The 14,949-nt window shown below is 48.8% G+C and overlaps 1 protein-coding gene across 1 annotated transcript in view; it reads left to right on the forward strand.

Annotated features, from left to right (window-relative positions):
• Window positions 1-13,776, forward strand: part of NEMF (nuclear export mediator factor) — a gene marked incomplete at its 3' end in the record, with an annotated part of 39,878 nt that extends 26,102 nt beyond the window's left edge. Inside the window, exons 17-18 of the mRNA XM_048484692.1 lie at window positions 10,347-10,353; window positions 13,762-13,776. Coding sequence (XP_048340649.1) covers window positions 10,347-10,353; window positions 13,762-13,776 — 22 coding nt within the window. The remainder of the gene's footprint in view (window positions 1-10,346; window positions 10,354-13,761) is intronic.
• Window positions 13,777-14,949: the final 1,173 nt, after the last annotated feature.

Consider the following 14,949-nt stretch of genomic DNA (forward strand, 5'->3'; position numbering starts at 1 on the left):
ATTGACATAACCCAGAATCACACTGGCTTTCTTGGCCGCTGCATCACACTGCTGACATGCTCAGTTTGTGGTCTACTAGGACTCCCAGATCCTTTTTGCATGTAGTGTTGTCAAGCCAGGTGTTACATCTGTGCTTTTCATTTTTTCCGCCTAAGTTATTCTAACATTTATGCTTTACACTTACATTTAACCCACCCTAGAACCATGTTGTGAGGAAAATGTAACTTTAAAATATTTTAAACAAATCAAATACTCACAAAGGTGGGGGTTTAGAACTCTCTTTATCTGTTCACCTTTAGGTGCAGTAGTTATTATTTCTGTCAGCCTGTTAAAGGGTGAAAGGAAAAGAATAAACAGCCAACATTCAATTACATTTTACAAGTAAGAGGAAAGCAAAAAGGGGTTTTGGTTCCTCATATAATTCAAGTCAATGTCTGAGGGCTTAAGGTAAATTATTCAAGATGTACCTAAATGTAGGTGATATACAAAGGGTTGTACATGTAAAAGAACCGAAAAGGTTTTCCATACATGCTTGCCTCCATCTGTTTATTTATGGTCCAGCTTCTGTATTCAGTTTACGAACTGTTACTATTTTGGAGAACCAGGTTTGATTCCCCACTCTGCCAGTTGAGCTGCAGATGCTGATCTGGTGAACCAGATTAGCTTGTGCACTCCAACACATGCCAACTGGGTGACCTTAGGCTAGTCAAGTTCTTCAGAGCTCTCTCAGCCCCACCCACCTCACAGGGTGTTTGTGGTGGGGGAGAGGGGGGAAGGGAAAGGAGATTGTAAGCCCCTTTGAGTCACCTTACAGAAGAGAAAGGGGGGATATAAATCCGACTCTTCTTCCACAACAAAAAGGATAGAGATTTTGTGTTGTAAAAATGAAAGCTTCAGTAGATGAATTGTTACAACACCATACTGTCATGTGCACTACCGATTTTTTCAAAGGCAAAAAAGTCCCTCTGGTGGCTGGGTGGGATGGCAGCTACAGGAACTGGACACAAGGAATAGGCAGGGAGAAGCGCAGTGTGAACGTTCCACTGCCCCTGCAAAAGCAACATAAGCTACATACAGAATCACTGTCAAGTGGAACGACCCAAGAATCTGAAAAGCCACCCCCCATACCCTTGTTGGTGAACCTATGGCACTCCAGATGCCAATTGGCCATGCTGGCAGGGGCTGATGGGAATTGTAGTCCATGAACATCTGGAGTGCCATAGGTTCACCACCACTGACCTATACCCAATCACGGGGTTCTGCTTTTGTCATACTCCAAATTCCGTGCACGGAACACAGAAATACCTTTCCAAACTGGGCAGAGGTGATACCGCTTTGGCACAGTCGACAGGGTAGTGCTCCCGCACTGCAAACCGCACATCGTCCGCTTCGTCAGTGCGAAATCTCAGGATGTTTAGGATTAGGTATTCGTAGTCTGTAAGAACAATGTTCCCCTGTAAGAAATCCAAGAAAGCTTGTCACAAAATTGCAGGCATGGGATTTTCTATGCTCCCAGAACACACATCTCAAAGAAATGGAGCTTGCAGACACATATAGCACGGCAGAAGAAGAAGAAGTAGAAGAAGAAGAAAAAGAAGAAGAAGAAGGAGGAGGAGGAGGAGGAGGAGGAGGAGGAGGAGGAGTTTGGATTTATATCCCCCCTTCCTCTCCTGCAGGAGACTCAAAGGGGCTTACAATCTCCTTGCCCTTCCTCCCTCACAACAAACACCCTGTGAGGTACGTGGGGCTGAGAGAGCTCAGAGAAGCTGTGACTAGCCCAAGGTCACCCAGCTGGCGTGTGTGGGAGTGTACAGGCTAATCCGAATTCCCCAGATAAGCCTCCACAGCTCAGGCGGCAGAGTGGAGAATCAAACCCGGTTCCTCCAGATTAGATACACGAGCTCTTGACCTCCTACGCCACTGCTGCTCCAAGGTATGTCTGGCCTCCTCACTGTCAACCTGCTTTCACATCCTGCATATGAGCTCTCAAAGGCACCTGGTGGGCCACTGCAAGTAGCAGAGAGCTGGACTAGATGGACTCTGGTCTGATCCAGCAAGGCTCTTTCTTATGTTCTTATGACCTTTAGGAGGCAGCTGAGAACAGTTTTATTTAGGAACACATTTGATTAAAGCAGTCCTACTCTGGATATTAAATTTTGGCTCTGTGTATTTTATGCGATCTATTTTATGTATTTTATTTATATCGTAAGCTACTTTGACATATGTAAAGAAGAAAAGTCGCTAACAACTGTTGTAGAACAAAAAATTAGATAAACTTCCTGGAGGTCTCTTCTTGCATTCTGAAGATTTCTGAGTCACACACACCTCAAAAGTCCCACATCAATGGAAAGGATGCACATGACAAGTATTCCGGAAGAGGTGAGGTCAGGACACGGAAGCCACGTCCTACTCCTGGTGTTTTACACGCCTTCTCCCCACCTCTTACCCCAGTGATGGCGAACCTATGGCATGGGTGCCAGAGGTGGCACTAGGAGCCCTCTCTGTGGGCACGCACACACAGAGTTCGACATGTAGGGGGCGGAAAATCACCCCCCCACACACACATCTAGGCTGGCCTGGGCCACTGAGCATGGCATGCACGCACCACGGTGAGCAGGGAGGACACAGCTGGCAGGCCTGGTGCCTGTGCTCCAGGTGGCTGCTACCCGAGGGGGGGGGAGGGCACAGAGGAGGCAGAGATGCTAGAGAGGCACAGAGCAGTGCGCACGGGACTTGCTGGAGGCTAGAGCAGGCTGGCCCCTGCTCAAGCGGGTGGGGTGGAGGAAGAGGGAGCCAACCAGTTTTTTCTAAACTAAAACCTCAGCATACAGGTTAAATTGCCGGGTTGGCACTTTGCGATAAATAACTGGGGTTTGGGTTGCAATTTGGGCACTCGGTCTTAAAAAGGTTCGCCATCACTGGCTTACCCTGTCGTACAGCTCAATGATCAAGTGATAGGCGGCTTCGTCACTCCCAAATTGGAAATCGACTATTCTGTCAACACCAAGTTGCTTCACGCTCACCAGCCTTCTGGTCTTCAGGTGCTTGCGGCACTGTCGGGGGAGAAGAGCACAGACAGGTGGGAATGGCGTCAGCCTGGCAAGGCCATTTGAAAATATACAGTGATGACATCTGGGGGCTTCCTTACCCACAAACATACATATGCACCCTGCCTCCTACTGGAGAGGGGGCTGGAATACACCAGCATTAGATAGGACAGAGGGGGAAAGGAGAGCCCCTTCCCTTCCACAAAGAATCACTGGGACTAAAGACTACACAGAAGAGCTGACAGAGGTGTGGGGCAGAGAAACGGCTGCGCCTTCCCTTTGGCTACTGAAGGAAAGAGATAATGCATTGTCGAAGGCTTTCACAGCAGGAATCGCTAGGGTGTTGTGGGTTTTCCGGGTTGTGTGGCCATGTTCCAGTAGCTTTTTCTCCTGATGTTTTGCCTGCATCTGTGGCTGGCATCTTCAGAGGATCTGATAGTAGCAAAGCAAGTGGAGTCTCTCTCTCTCTCTCTCTCTCTCTCTCTCTCTCTCTCTCTCTCTCTGTGTGTGTGTATCTCTCTCTGTGGAATGTCCAGGGTAGGAGAAAGAACTAACTGCATTAAAAGTGTAAAGGGTGCCATTTGCAAGTACATATGCTAAAATGGGTAGATTCTATTTAACACATGCAAATTACGCTTGCAAAAATTACACACCACTGAGCAGGATTCCTGTTTGTTAAAGGTACAGATCCAGAGACCAAATAACAGCACTGCTAGTCTGAAACATTCCCTTCTCACCCCCAAGAAAACCTTCAGCAAGCCAAACAAAACAGTGAACTTGCCTTCATCGCAAAGCCAGACGGCATCATGTTCTTAGGCCATTCAAATTCGGTGGTGTGGATCCGAATACCAGATTCCAGAAGAAGAGTCGCCTTGCAGTCTGGCCTGTTGTGGGGGAGACAAAGAGGATCAGGGCATAGGGTCATGGCATAGGCCATGCTGGCAGGGGCTGATGGGAATTGTAGTCCATAATATCTGGAGTGCCAAAGGTTCGCCACTACGGGCATAGGGGATGACAGCTCCTCACACTGCATTCCTGGTTTGCTGCCACACACTTACCGCATAGCTACATTTCTTACTTTGGGAACTGCAAACTTGGGTTTGGGGGTTTGATTTTTGATAAAGAGGGGAAACATACATCACTGTCTCCTTATACTCTACAAGAAACTGGATCCAGTTTGCCTTTAAAGCGGATTTGAATTGGGACTGGGAACACAATAAACTTAGTTTCTTCCAGGAAAACCTGCAACAACATTAACAGTGTCAAGGGTGCTGGTTAAAAGGGCAACCTGATGACTATAAAGGGGTCAGACAAATCTGTGGTGAGAGGATTTATCAATATTTATTAGCTATGAGACCTAAATAGAGTGAAAGCAAACAACAGAATATGCTGTCACAAATAAGGAAGAGACATCGATGTTAAGGCCTCTTAAGAAGAAGAAGAGTTTGGATTTATATCCCCCTTTCTCTCCTGTAAGGAGACTCAAAGGGGCTTACAATCTCCTTTCCCTTCTACCCCACCACCAACAAACACCCTACAAGGTGGGTGGGACTGAGAGAGCTTTGAAGAACTATGACTAGCCCAAGGTCACCCAGCTGGCATGTGCTGGAGTGCACAAGCTATTCTGGTTCACCAGATAAGTTTCCACAGCTCAAATGGTAGAGCAGGGAATCAAAACCTACTCTTCTTCAGCTTTCAAAAAGGAGGAATCCTACTCATTCATTTTTCCTAGACGTAATTTAATTGTAAGATCTTTGCACTCAACCTGGCTTTTAATAGCTGGGTGCTGCAACAGATCTGTTCGTTTTCTTCATCAGTTCTCTCACTCATCATTTCCCGTATTTCAGTTATCTACTTTAACTGGTTGAAAAGAATAACACATGTTTAAAAATACAGAAAACACAACAAACAAGGAAACTCAGCTCTTACTTCTGAAGGCGGATGAGGTACGTCTTATTATCCACATCATAAATGTTGTATACTCTCATTCCCAAGAGGCTGTGTATGTAAACGAGACAAAATGTTGTGAACATCGTTTGTCGTCTCTACATAAAAGCAGGTAAGAGAACGAGACGGGAGTCCATACTGATTTTTAAAAATTGAACCAAGAACTCTCTTAACAAACAGATCTGTGTCCAGCGGCACCTTAGAAAGCAACAAGATGCTCAGGGTATATGCTTTCACAAGTTGAAGCTGCCTCCTTTAGATAGTACAGTGATAGCGAACCTTTTCGAGACCGAGTGCCCAAATTGCAACCCAAAACCCACTTATTTATTGCAAAGTGCCAGCATGGCAATTTAACCCGAATACTGAAGTTTTAGTTTAGAAAAAACAGTTGGCTCCGAGGCGTGCATTACTTGGGAGTAAGCTTGGTGGTAGTCGATGGCTTTGCTTTGACGCAACCGTGCAACTCTTCCAATGGGTGAATCACGACCCTAGGAGGGTTTACTCAGAAGCAAGCCCCATGGCCAGCAACCAAGCTTACTCCCAGGTAAAGGATCGCGCTGTAGTTCTTCACATGAAAATCAGTGGGGTTTAAGAGCGCTTAACAGGGTTACCTACCCTGCTTCCCCAAAACTAGGTCTTAGGTTTAATGCTAATAATTGAGCCCAGCGGCCCAGGCCAGCCTAGATGTGTATGGGTGGGGGGGTGGGAACAACTCTGCTTGCACGTGTCCACAGAGAGGGCTCTGAGTGCCACCTCTGGCACCCGTGCCATAGGTTCGCCACCACAGAGATAGTGCTTACTTGTACTTTAATTCTCTAAAGCTTGTACCCTGAGAATCCTGCTGGTCTTTAAGGTGCTCTACTGGACTCAAATCTAGCTGTTCTACTGCAGACCCACACTGCTACTCTCTGAACCTCTCCCAACAAATGTTTGGTAAAGCGACAGACATCCTGAGGGGATTCAAAAAGCAAGTTTTTGAGAAAAAGGCAAGGAGAAAAAAGAGCTTTCAGCCCCCATAAAAATTAACAAATGCACTGAAGCATCAACTGCTGTTGCAGGCGCCACTTTGTCATGCTTATGATGTTGTCGTCTGAAGGAGACTCCCCCACCGCTCCTCCCAGGGCATGTATTCCAGACCTCCTCTGGACCTGCTCCAACTTGTCAACATCCTTTTTGAACTGTGGCACCCAGAACTGGATACAGTATTCCAAGTGAGGTTTGACCAATGCAGAATAGAGTGGTACTATTACATCCCACAATCTCTAGACGCTATACTCCTATATACTCCTATAGCAGGAGATCGCCAGGTGCTACCTGGAGATTGGCAACCGGAACCCCGAACCCCGCCCTCTGCAGGCTCCGCCCCCAAATCTCCAGGGCAGAGCTGGCAACCCTATGCCAGCCAGCCAAGCTGCATGCAGGTGGAGGACGGACTGCTGAGACCTGACAGGTCGACCACGTCTTCCCACCTAGAGCCTTTTCTTGGAGGGAGGGGAGGGAACGACAACAAAGGGGCGTGGCCTCAGTCCACAAGGGGGCGTGGCCACCTGTACGCACCTGTGACGGAGCTCAGCTATCACCGCCCGGATATCGACGGTGCTGAAACGGGATTTCATGGCGGACAAGAAGCCGGCTAATCCCTAAGAGAATCCCGTCAGCCGGACGCCGCTTTCCCCCACTTCATCCACCGCCATGCAGTTACCTGTCCTGACAGGGGCAAATCGGAGCGCACGCATGCGCGCTCGGCCCCGTGACTACGGCACGGCAGGGAGACCAAAACTATTCGGTTGGGGGACGCCTCGGGAACCAGTAGGAATGTCAGAGGCGAGACCATTCTTCGCTCCCTGAGTGGTCCCGCCTCTGACATTCCTATTGGATCCTGCGGCTTCCCCGGGATCCAATAGCGTTGCGAGTGGTGGGAGCGCCCTCTGCCGGAGGCCCTGGGAATAGCAACTTCCTAAGCAAGTGGGAAATTTGCTCAGAAAGGTTCGTGTTTTAAATACAAGCCTGTCTAGGTTGGGACCCTCCGCCCCACGTGATGCATGCGGTCAGCACTGCCCACTTCTTTTTCTCCTAGCTGCCTGCAGTCTGCTGTAAAGCTAAGCCCCCAGTGTTCAAAATACGCATCAGCAGAAGTAGTAAGTCGCCAGCTCTGGCTTCAGAAACTGCTGGAGATAGAATCATAGAGTTGGAAGGAACCCCAAGGGCCATCTAGTCCAACCCCCTGCCTTCCAGCCTCTGTTTAAAAACCTCCAAAGAAGGAGGTTTTTAACTATCCACTATCCGAGACAGTTGCATTCCACTGTCCAACAGCCCTGATGGTCAGGAAGTTCTTCCTGATGTTTAGGTGGAATTTCTTTTCCTGCACCTTGAACCCATTTCTCCTGGTCCTAGCCTCTGGAGCAGCAGGAAACAAGCTTGCTCCCCCACCAACATTACATTCTGAGATTGCAGATGCCTGAGCAGACCAGGTGCTTGGGAGCAGCAGCAGCAGCAGAAGGCCCTTGCTTTCACCTCCTGCAGGTGAGCTCCCAAAGGCACCTGGTGGGCCACTGCGAGGAGCAGAGAGCTGGACTAGATGGACTCTGGTCTGATCCAGCTGGCTAGTTCTTATGTTCTTCAAATATCAAACAGGGCTATCGTGTCAGCTCTCCCCCAGCTCCAACCCCAAATCTGTGGAATTCCCTCCCTGTTCTTCTGGGTCTTGTTGATGCTAGGAACTACATTTCCCAGAAGGAGTTGCGAGCACCAGACCGGCCAACCCCGCCCATCAGGGTAGGGGTGGGTGGGGAGGGGCGGCTTTTTCTCGCAGGGGGCGCAGGAGGTCTGGGGTGATCCATGGAGTCGCTCCTGCCTCCCTTTCCCCGGCGGGAGGGAGGATCCGGCTCTTGCACGGTGAGGGGGGGGGGATCCTCAAACAGGTCATGGGGGAGGCAATGATGCTGCAACGGGGTGCAAGGGCGGGGGGCTGGCCGGAGGGAGAGAGGAGAGGGGGGTCTTCCCCGGGCAAGATCTGGGGGTGGCGTGGGGGGGGTGTTGTGTTTCCACCCCCTCCAGTGTCCTCTAGCCCAAAAGCCCTGCGCTTATTCTGCGCTGAACCCCCAGACCAGGGTGGGTCCCCAACCCTTGGAGCCCCCGGGCACAGCTGGAAGTCTGCCCGGGCAGGGGGGGCAACCTGGCAGCTGCAGGAGGCGGAGCCAGCCCCCCAATGGCTGCCAGGGCTGCACCTCAGTCCCACAGTGGGGGTACTTGGCCAGGGCGTGGGGGGCGGGGTGGGCAGCTGCTGCCATAGCAACGTACTAAAAATCTGCTCTGCCAATCAAATCTTCAATAGCCCATCAGACCCTTCCTCACCCACTTCCTAAAATCACTTGGTGGGCGCCAGAAAAGGTGTAAACAAATGCCATGCAGCCCACAGGTGCCAGGTTGGGGACATAAGAACATAAGAACGAGCCTGCTGGATCAGGCCAGAGTCCATCTAGTCCAGCTCTCTGCTACTCGCAGTGGCCCACCAGGTGCCTTTGGGAGCTCACCTGCAGGAGGTGAAAGCAAGGGCCTTCTGCTGCTGCTGCTGCTCCCAAGCACCTGGTCTGCTCAGGCATCTGCAATCTGAGATCAAGGAGGATCAAGATTGGTAGCCAGAGATCGACTTCTCCATAAATCTGTCCAAGCTAAAAAAGACCAACCCACCGTCCGATCCGTTCATTGTGTGGTTCTTTCTGCCCTCCTTCGCTCATTCGCGGCGCTCTTTTTTCCACGCTCCGCAGGCTGACCCCGAATAAGTGTTTGGCCGTATTTTGCTCCCGTAATGGAAGTACGCTTTGGGCCTGTCCGGTCATTTGCTTTCTGTGTGAGGACATTATTACATACATCCGTTTTGTAGGAGAATGTCCATTTGATTGTTTTGGAGGCCAGCGAAACTGGCACCCTCTGTGTCGTGACCACAGCTAGAAGACTTGTATTATTACAACACTGGGAAAATAAATGCCCGTTTCTGGTAAATCAGTGGGTTGAGAACCTTAGAAAGTTAACAGTATTTGACTGCACGGCATATAGAAGACTATTACACATGAAGAAGAAGAGTTTTGGATTTATATCCCCCTTTCTCTCCTGCAGGAGACTCAAAGGGGCCGACAATCTCCCTGCCCTTCCCCCCTCACAACAAACACCCTGTGAGGTGGGTGGGGCTGAGAGAGCTCCGAGAAGCTGTGACTAGCCCAAGGTCACCCGGCTGCCGTGTGTGGGAGTGCACAGGCTAATCTGAATTCCCCAGGGTGTTTAGGACTAATAAAAGGAAACACTTCTTCATGCAACATGTGATTGGTGTTTGGAATATGCTGCCACAGGAGGTGGTGATGGCCACTAACCTGGAGAGCTTTAAAAAGGGCTTGGACAGATTTATGGAGGAGAAGTCAATCTATGGCTACCAATCTTGATCCTCCTTGATCTCGGATTGCAAATGCCTTAGCAGACCAGGTGCTCAGGAGCAGCAGCAGCAGAAGGCCATTGCTTTCACATCCTGCATGCGAGCTCCCAAAGGCACCTGGTGGGCCACTGCGAGTAGCAGAATGCTGGACTAGATGGACTCTGGTCTGATCCAGCAGGCTAGTTCTTATGTTCTTAGATTAGCCTCCACAGCTCAAGCGGCAGAGCGGAGAATCGAACCCAGTTCCTCCAGATTAGATACACAAGCTCTTAACCTCCTACGCCACTGCTGCTTTAATATCTGGGGCTTAAATGGAACACCTCTTGGACTTCACAACAAAGTGAATACCAACCAAGGACCAAGCAGAGTTCAAGCTTCAGAGATGTATCGCAGAGAGTAGTGTGTTACACACGGTGTCCACTTCTCTCTGTGATATACCTCTGAAGATACCAGCCACAGATGAAGGCGAAATGTTAGGAACAGGATCCACCAGACCACGGCCACACAGCCTGGAAAGCCCACGACAACCAGTTGAGTCCGGCCATGAAAGCCTTCGACAACACCTGGCCTTTCCCATCCCCTTTACTCCACAGTGTTGAGATTCAAATAATTTAACAACCGGTTCTGGTGGTGGGATTCAAATAATTTAACAACTGGTTGTGTACAAGCATCATTTTAACAACCAGTTCTGCTGGTGCGAACCTGCTGAATCCCACCACTGCCCCTCCAGTTTTCCAAAGAAGTTGTAAAAGACAGAAAAACAATCCCTGGAGCTGAGGCACCTCTAAGTCGGTGGCAGATGGTAAGAGAGATAGTTAGCTTCCTGCCCCCATGAGATAACGGATGCAAATCTCTCATGGGACCAGAGGGCCAGGGGAAGCCTAGTTATCTACAAAGCGTGTGAAGCCATAAAGTAAGGATCAAGGAAAGAATGCTCCAAATGACAATGGTTACATATATCTTTTAGCAGCACTGATTTGTTGTTTTAACGGTTACATTGATTCAGGAATGCATCTCCAGGACATAGATAGTCCACAGAGACTGGGCCCATAACCTGATAGCAGACTTGAGCGGTACTACTCAAAGTCGACAAGTGGGCATATACAGCAAACTCCCACCTTCAAGAAGAAGAAATACTCCACACAGCAGATTATTTCAAAGGAAGGCTTTTACCTTAGAGTTGCTATATGTACATGATACTATATACAGAGTACATTACACAGTCCAACAAAGTGCTCCGCCAGGCACTTGTTTCCTTAAGGAACAAACACACAGTACATTGCTGTTGCTTATATACATGGTTCCACCAATCACTGTAAAGGTCACTTGCAACTGGAATGAACCGGTCTGCTTGCTGTTCTCCAGCTGTCAGATCATGCCTTTCTTTGCTGACTCATACCTCTGCTGGATAGGATATGATCACCATGATCTAACTGTCATGACGATTCCCCTGACAAATAGAAATCTGCCTTTGAGATATCAGGAAATCTGTATTTAAAAAACCGGCTACATGTCAAGTTTCTCCACAATTTGTTAGCCAAAGGAATGGATTTCCTTTCAGAATTTTAAATGACTGCTTCCACCCCTTTGTTTTTCTCTCTGCCTAGAACTGTCCTTCCTGATGGTGCCAACTTCCTTAGGGGGAGCAGCCGTGGCTCACTGGTAGGTCAGGGGGCTAGAGCAACTCCCTATCGGGAGCAGCTAAAAACACTTAGGGCTGTTTAGCTTCAAAAAAAGGTGGGTAAGTTCTATGAAATTAAGCCTGAATTAATTAAGAGAGGAGACAGGGAGATGCTTTTCTCCCTCTCATAATACTAAAATGCTGGATCATCTCCTGAAGCTAAAGGGTGAGAGATTCAAAACCGACAAAGGAAGTATTTCTTCACACAATGCATAGTTAACTGTGGAACTCCCTGCCCCAGGATCTGGTGATGGCTGCCAGCTTGGAAGGCTTTAAGAAGGGACTGGAGCCATTCGTGGAGGATAGGACTATCCATGGGAAACAGACGAAATGGATACTAGTTATGATGCATACCTGTTCTCTCCAGTATCACAGCAGAATGCTTATTATTATTAGGTGCTATTGAATACAAGCAGGATAATGCTGCTGTAGTTGTCCTGTTTGTGGGCTTCCTACGGACATCTGGTAAACAGACTGCTGGATTTGATGGTCTGATCCAGCACAGCTTTTCTTATTTATCCATCTATCCATCTATCCATCTATCCATCTATCCATCCATCCATCTATAGTTAAACTTATAGACCGCCCTCCCCCGAAGGGTTCAGGGAGTTTTACAACAACAACAAAACAGATAATACGGCGGCATATAAGTACCAGAACAATTTATTTATTTATTTATTTATTTATATATTCGGTTTATAGACCGCCCTCCCCCTAAGGGCTCAGGGCGGTGAACAACATAGATAGAGCACAATATATCAAATCAAATTAAAATTCGTTAAGTTAAGTAATACAGGCTCTAAAAGATAAAATATAAACCTTCCCCATTAAAATGCAGCATTAAAATTAGTATTAATACAAGATGGCATCTACTGTTAACTCCTCAACCCCCAGGGGTGGTAGGATTCAATGATGTTATCAGAAGAGGGGGGAGCGAAGAGGAGGGAGGGGCCCTCATCAACGGCTGGTCTCCCCGAAGGCCCGGCGGAACAGTTCGGTCTTACAGGCCCTGCGGAACTCAGCAAGGTCCCGCAGGGCCCGGACAGTTGGTGGTAGAGCGTTCCACCAGGCTGGGGCCAGAGCTGTGAAGGCTCTGGCCCTGGTAGAGGCCAGCCGTATCATTGAGGGGCCAGGGATCACCAGTAAATTGGCCTCTGCTGAGCGCAGAGGCCGGTTCGGGACATATGGGGTAAGACGGTCCCGCAGGTACGGAGGTCCCAGGCCGCGCAAGGCCTTAAAGGTTAACACCAACACCTTGAAAGTGATTCGGTATTCAACTGGTAGCCAGTGCAAGCGGCTGAGCACAGGTGTAATATGTTCTCGCATGGCACTTCCTGTAAGCATACGAGCCGCTGCATTCTGGACCATTTTTAATCTCCGAATCAAGCGCAAGGGAAGGCCCGCGTAGAGCGAGTTGCAATAGTCTAACCTGGTGGTGACCGTTGCATGGACCACAGTGGCCAGGTCAGCTTGAGAGAGGAAGGGGGCCAGCCGTCGGGCCTGACGAAGATGGTAAAATGCGACCCGGGTTATATGGGCCACCTGGGTCTCCATTGAAAGAGACGAATCCAGGTGGACCCCCAGGTCGCGAACAGAGGGGACTGGTGCCAATACAGTCCCCTCCCACACCGGCGGCTGGAAATCCCCCCCCTCCCCCCCACGACCCAGCCAAAGGGTCATAATATAACATTTCAAAATAGCAAACAGATGGCGTCTAATGGCTAAAACTCCTCTAAGAGGGGGACAGCAGGGTCCCAGCTGTTAAAAGAAAGGGAACAGGTGGGGGGGGGGAGGGGGGAATCAGAGGCTGGTCTCCCCAAAAGCCCGGCGGAATAGCTCAGTCTTACAGTCTTGTGTTTTATGAGCCTCTACTGTGCACGCAGAAGGTACTGCGTTCAGTTCTCAGCATCTCCAGTGAAAAACGATTTACAATGGGTGAAATGTTCATCCAGCCTCCGTTTAAAAACCTCCAAAAAGGAGACTCCACCACACATGCAATCAAGCTCTTAACCCTCGCCTTTTGCAAGCATACCCAAGGGTGCTGTTTCTTCCTCCGCCAGCTCGCTAGTGCTTAAGGTCACAGTCTCCATGTCTTCTTCTTGCACTTTGACCTTCCGCTCCCCTTTGTGTCTCCAAACGCAGGAGTCATCGACCTGTAATAGGAAACGGAAAACTTCGTTCTCATTGAATACAGGCAAAAACCCAAAGAATCTGGAAACCACCAATCACAGGACGAACCAGAAAGGATGCCTGGAATACAGGCTTGGCTGATGACAGGCAATACTGAAAATGTATGCATTTGCACACACAAAATATATTGGTCTTTTACACTGGAATTACCACTGCATTTGGTATTTCTTTTTAAATTCATGCCTAATCAAGTTCAATATTACAGAAGCTACAATGGTAAGAAATGATATTCTGTTTGAAAATCAGCTGACATGCATTCATTTCTAGCTAATAAACCACGCTATTTTATGCATTACTCTACTGCTAAATTAAAACATTGAATTAAAAATTGCTAACTTTCATGTCAAATCCCGAAACTGTACAGGGCAAATAATTTTACCATTAAATGTTTATCATAAATATTTAATAGTGATTACTGCTTATTAGGAAGTAATTTGGTCTTTTAATACCTAGAAAAAATTCAGCACTAGTTCCTTCCTTCCTTCCTTCCTTCCTTCCTTCCTTCCTTCCTTCCTTCCTTCCTTCCTTCCTCCCTCCCTCCCTCCCTCCCTCCCTCCCTCCGTCTCTCCTCCCTCCCTCCCTCCGTCTCTCCTCCTTCCTTCCTTCCTTCCTCCCTCCCTCCCTCCGTCTCTCCTCCCTCCCTCCCTCCCTCCCTCCCTCCCTCCGTCTCTCCTCCTTCCTTCCTTCCTCCCTCCCTCCCTCCCTCCGTCTCTCCTCCTTCCTTCCTTCCTTCCTTCCTTCCTTCCTTCCTTCCTTCCTTCCTTCCTTCCTTCCTTCCTTCCTTCCTTCCTTCCTTCCTTCCTTCCTTCCTCCCTCCCTCCCTCCCTCCCTCCCTCCCTCCCTCCCCCCCTCCCTTCCCCCCTATCCCCACAGGGCTCATATGCAATCTTTAAAAACATATGAAAAGATAAATAAAAGTATAATATTAGAACTATGACAATTCAATGCCAAGACAGATGGTAAAAACAGATGGCAGTAGGAAAAAATAGACAGTCTCTTTTGCTGAGTCTGGTAAGAAAACTCTCTTGCAACCCACTGGCCAGACCACACACATCTGTCTCTTTCAGCACTTTTATATACCTACGTACAACCAAACTTTGTTATATGTTGGAGTCCTCTCCATTCATTTTTCAGAGCTGCAAACTACCCTCCCTGTTTCAAACAACCAGGCTACCAGACCATCACAGTACAGGGAGGTGCTGACAAAACCCTCTAGTAAAAATTTTCCTAATGTCTCCAAAATAAACAGCAGTCATAAGCTGCAGGCACAATACCTTAAATAAGAAACTAAAGCCCATCATCAGATAGGAAGGAGGGAGGAAATTCTTTTTCCCTGGAAAAGAAGAGCACAGGATCAAGGCCTTGTGTACAGGCGCGTAGCTACCATGGGGCTCTTTGCAGCCGGCTGAACTGAAGTAAGTGGGTGGGGACATAGGGGGCGAAGGGGTAGGGCACGGGGGGGGGGCAGGGGCCTGTGGGGCGGCGCCATCCCCCCCATGCCACTGCATGTCTATTCCATAATTCTGCCCAGCAAGTGTAGAAGAAGAAGAGTTTGGATTTATACCCCGCCTTTCTCTCCTGTAAGGAGACTCAAGGTAGCTTACAAGCTCCTTTCCCTTCCTCTCCCCACAACAGACACCTTGTGAGGCAGGAGGGGC

The sequence above is a fragment of the Sphaerodactylus townsendi genome, linkage group LG02 (genome assembly GCF_021028975.2).
Source record: "Sphaerodactylus townsendi isolate TG3544 linkage group LG02, MPM_Stown_v2.3, whole genome shotgun sequence".
In the NCBI taxonomy this organism is placed as follows: domain Eukaryota; kingdom Metazoa; phylum Chordata; class Lepidosauria; order Squamata; family Sphaerodactylidae; genus Sphaerodactylus; species Sphaerodactylus townsendi.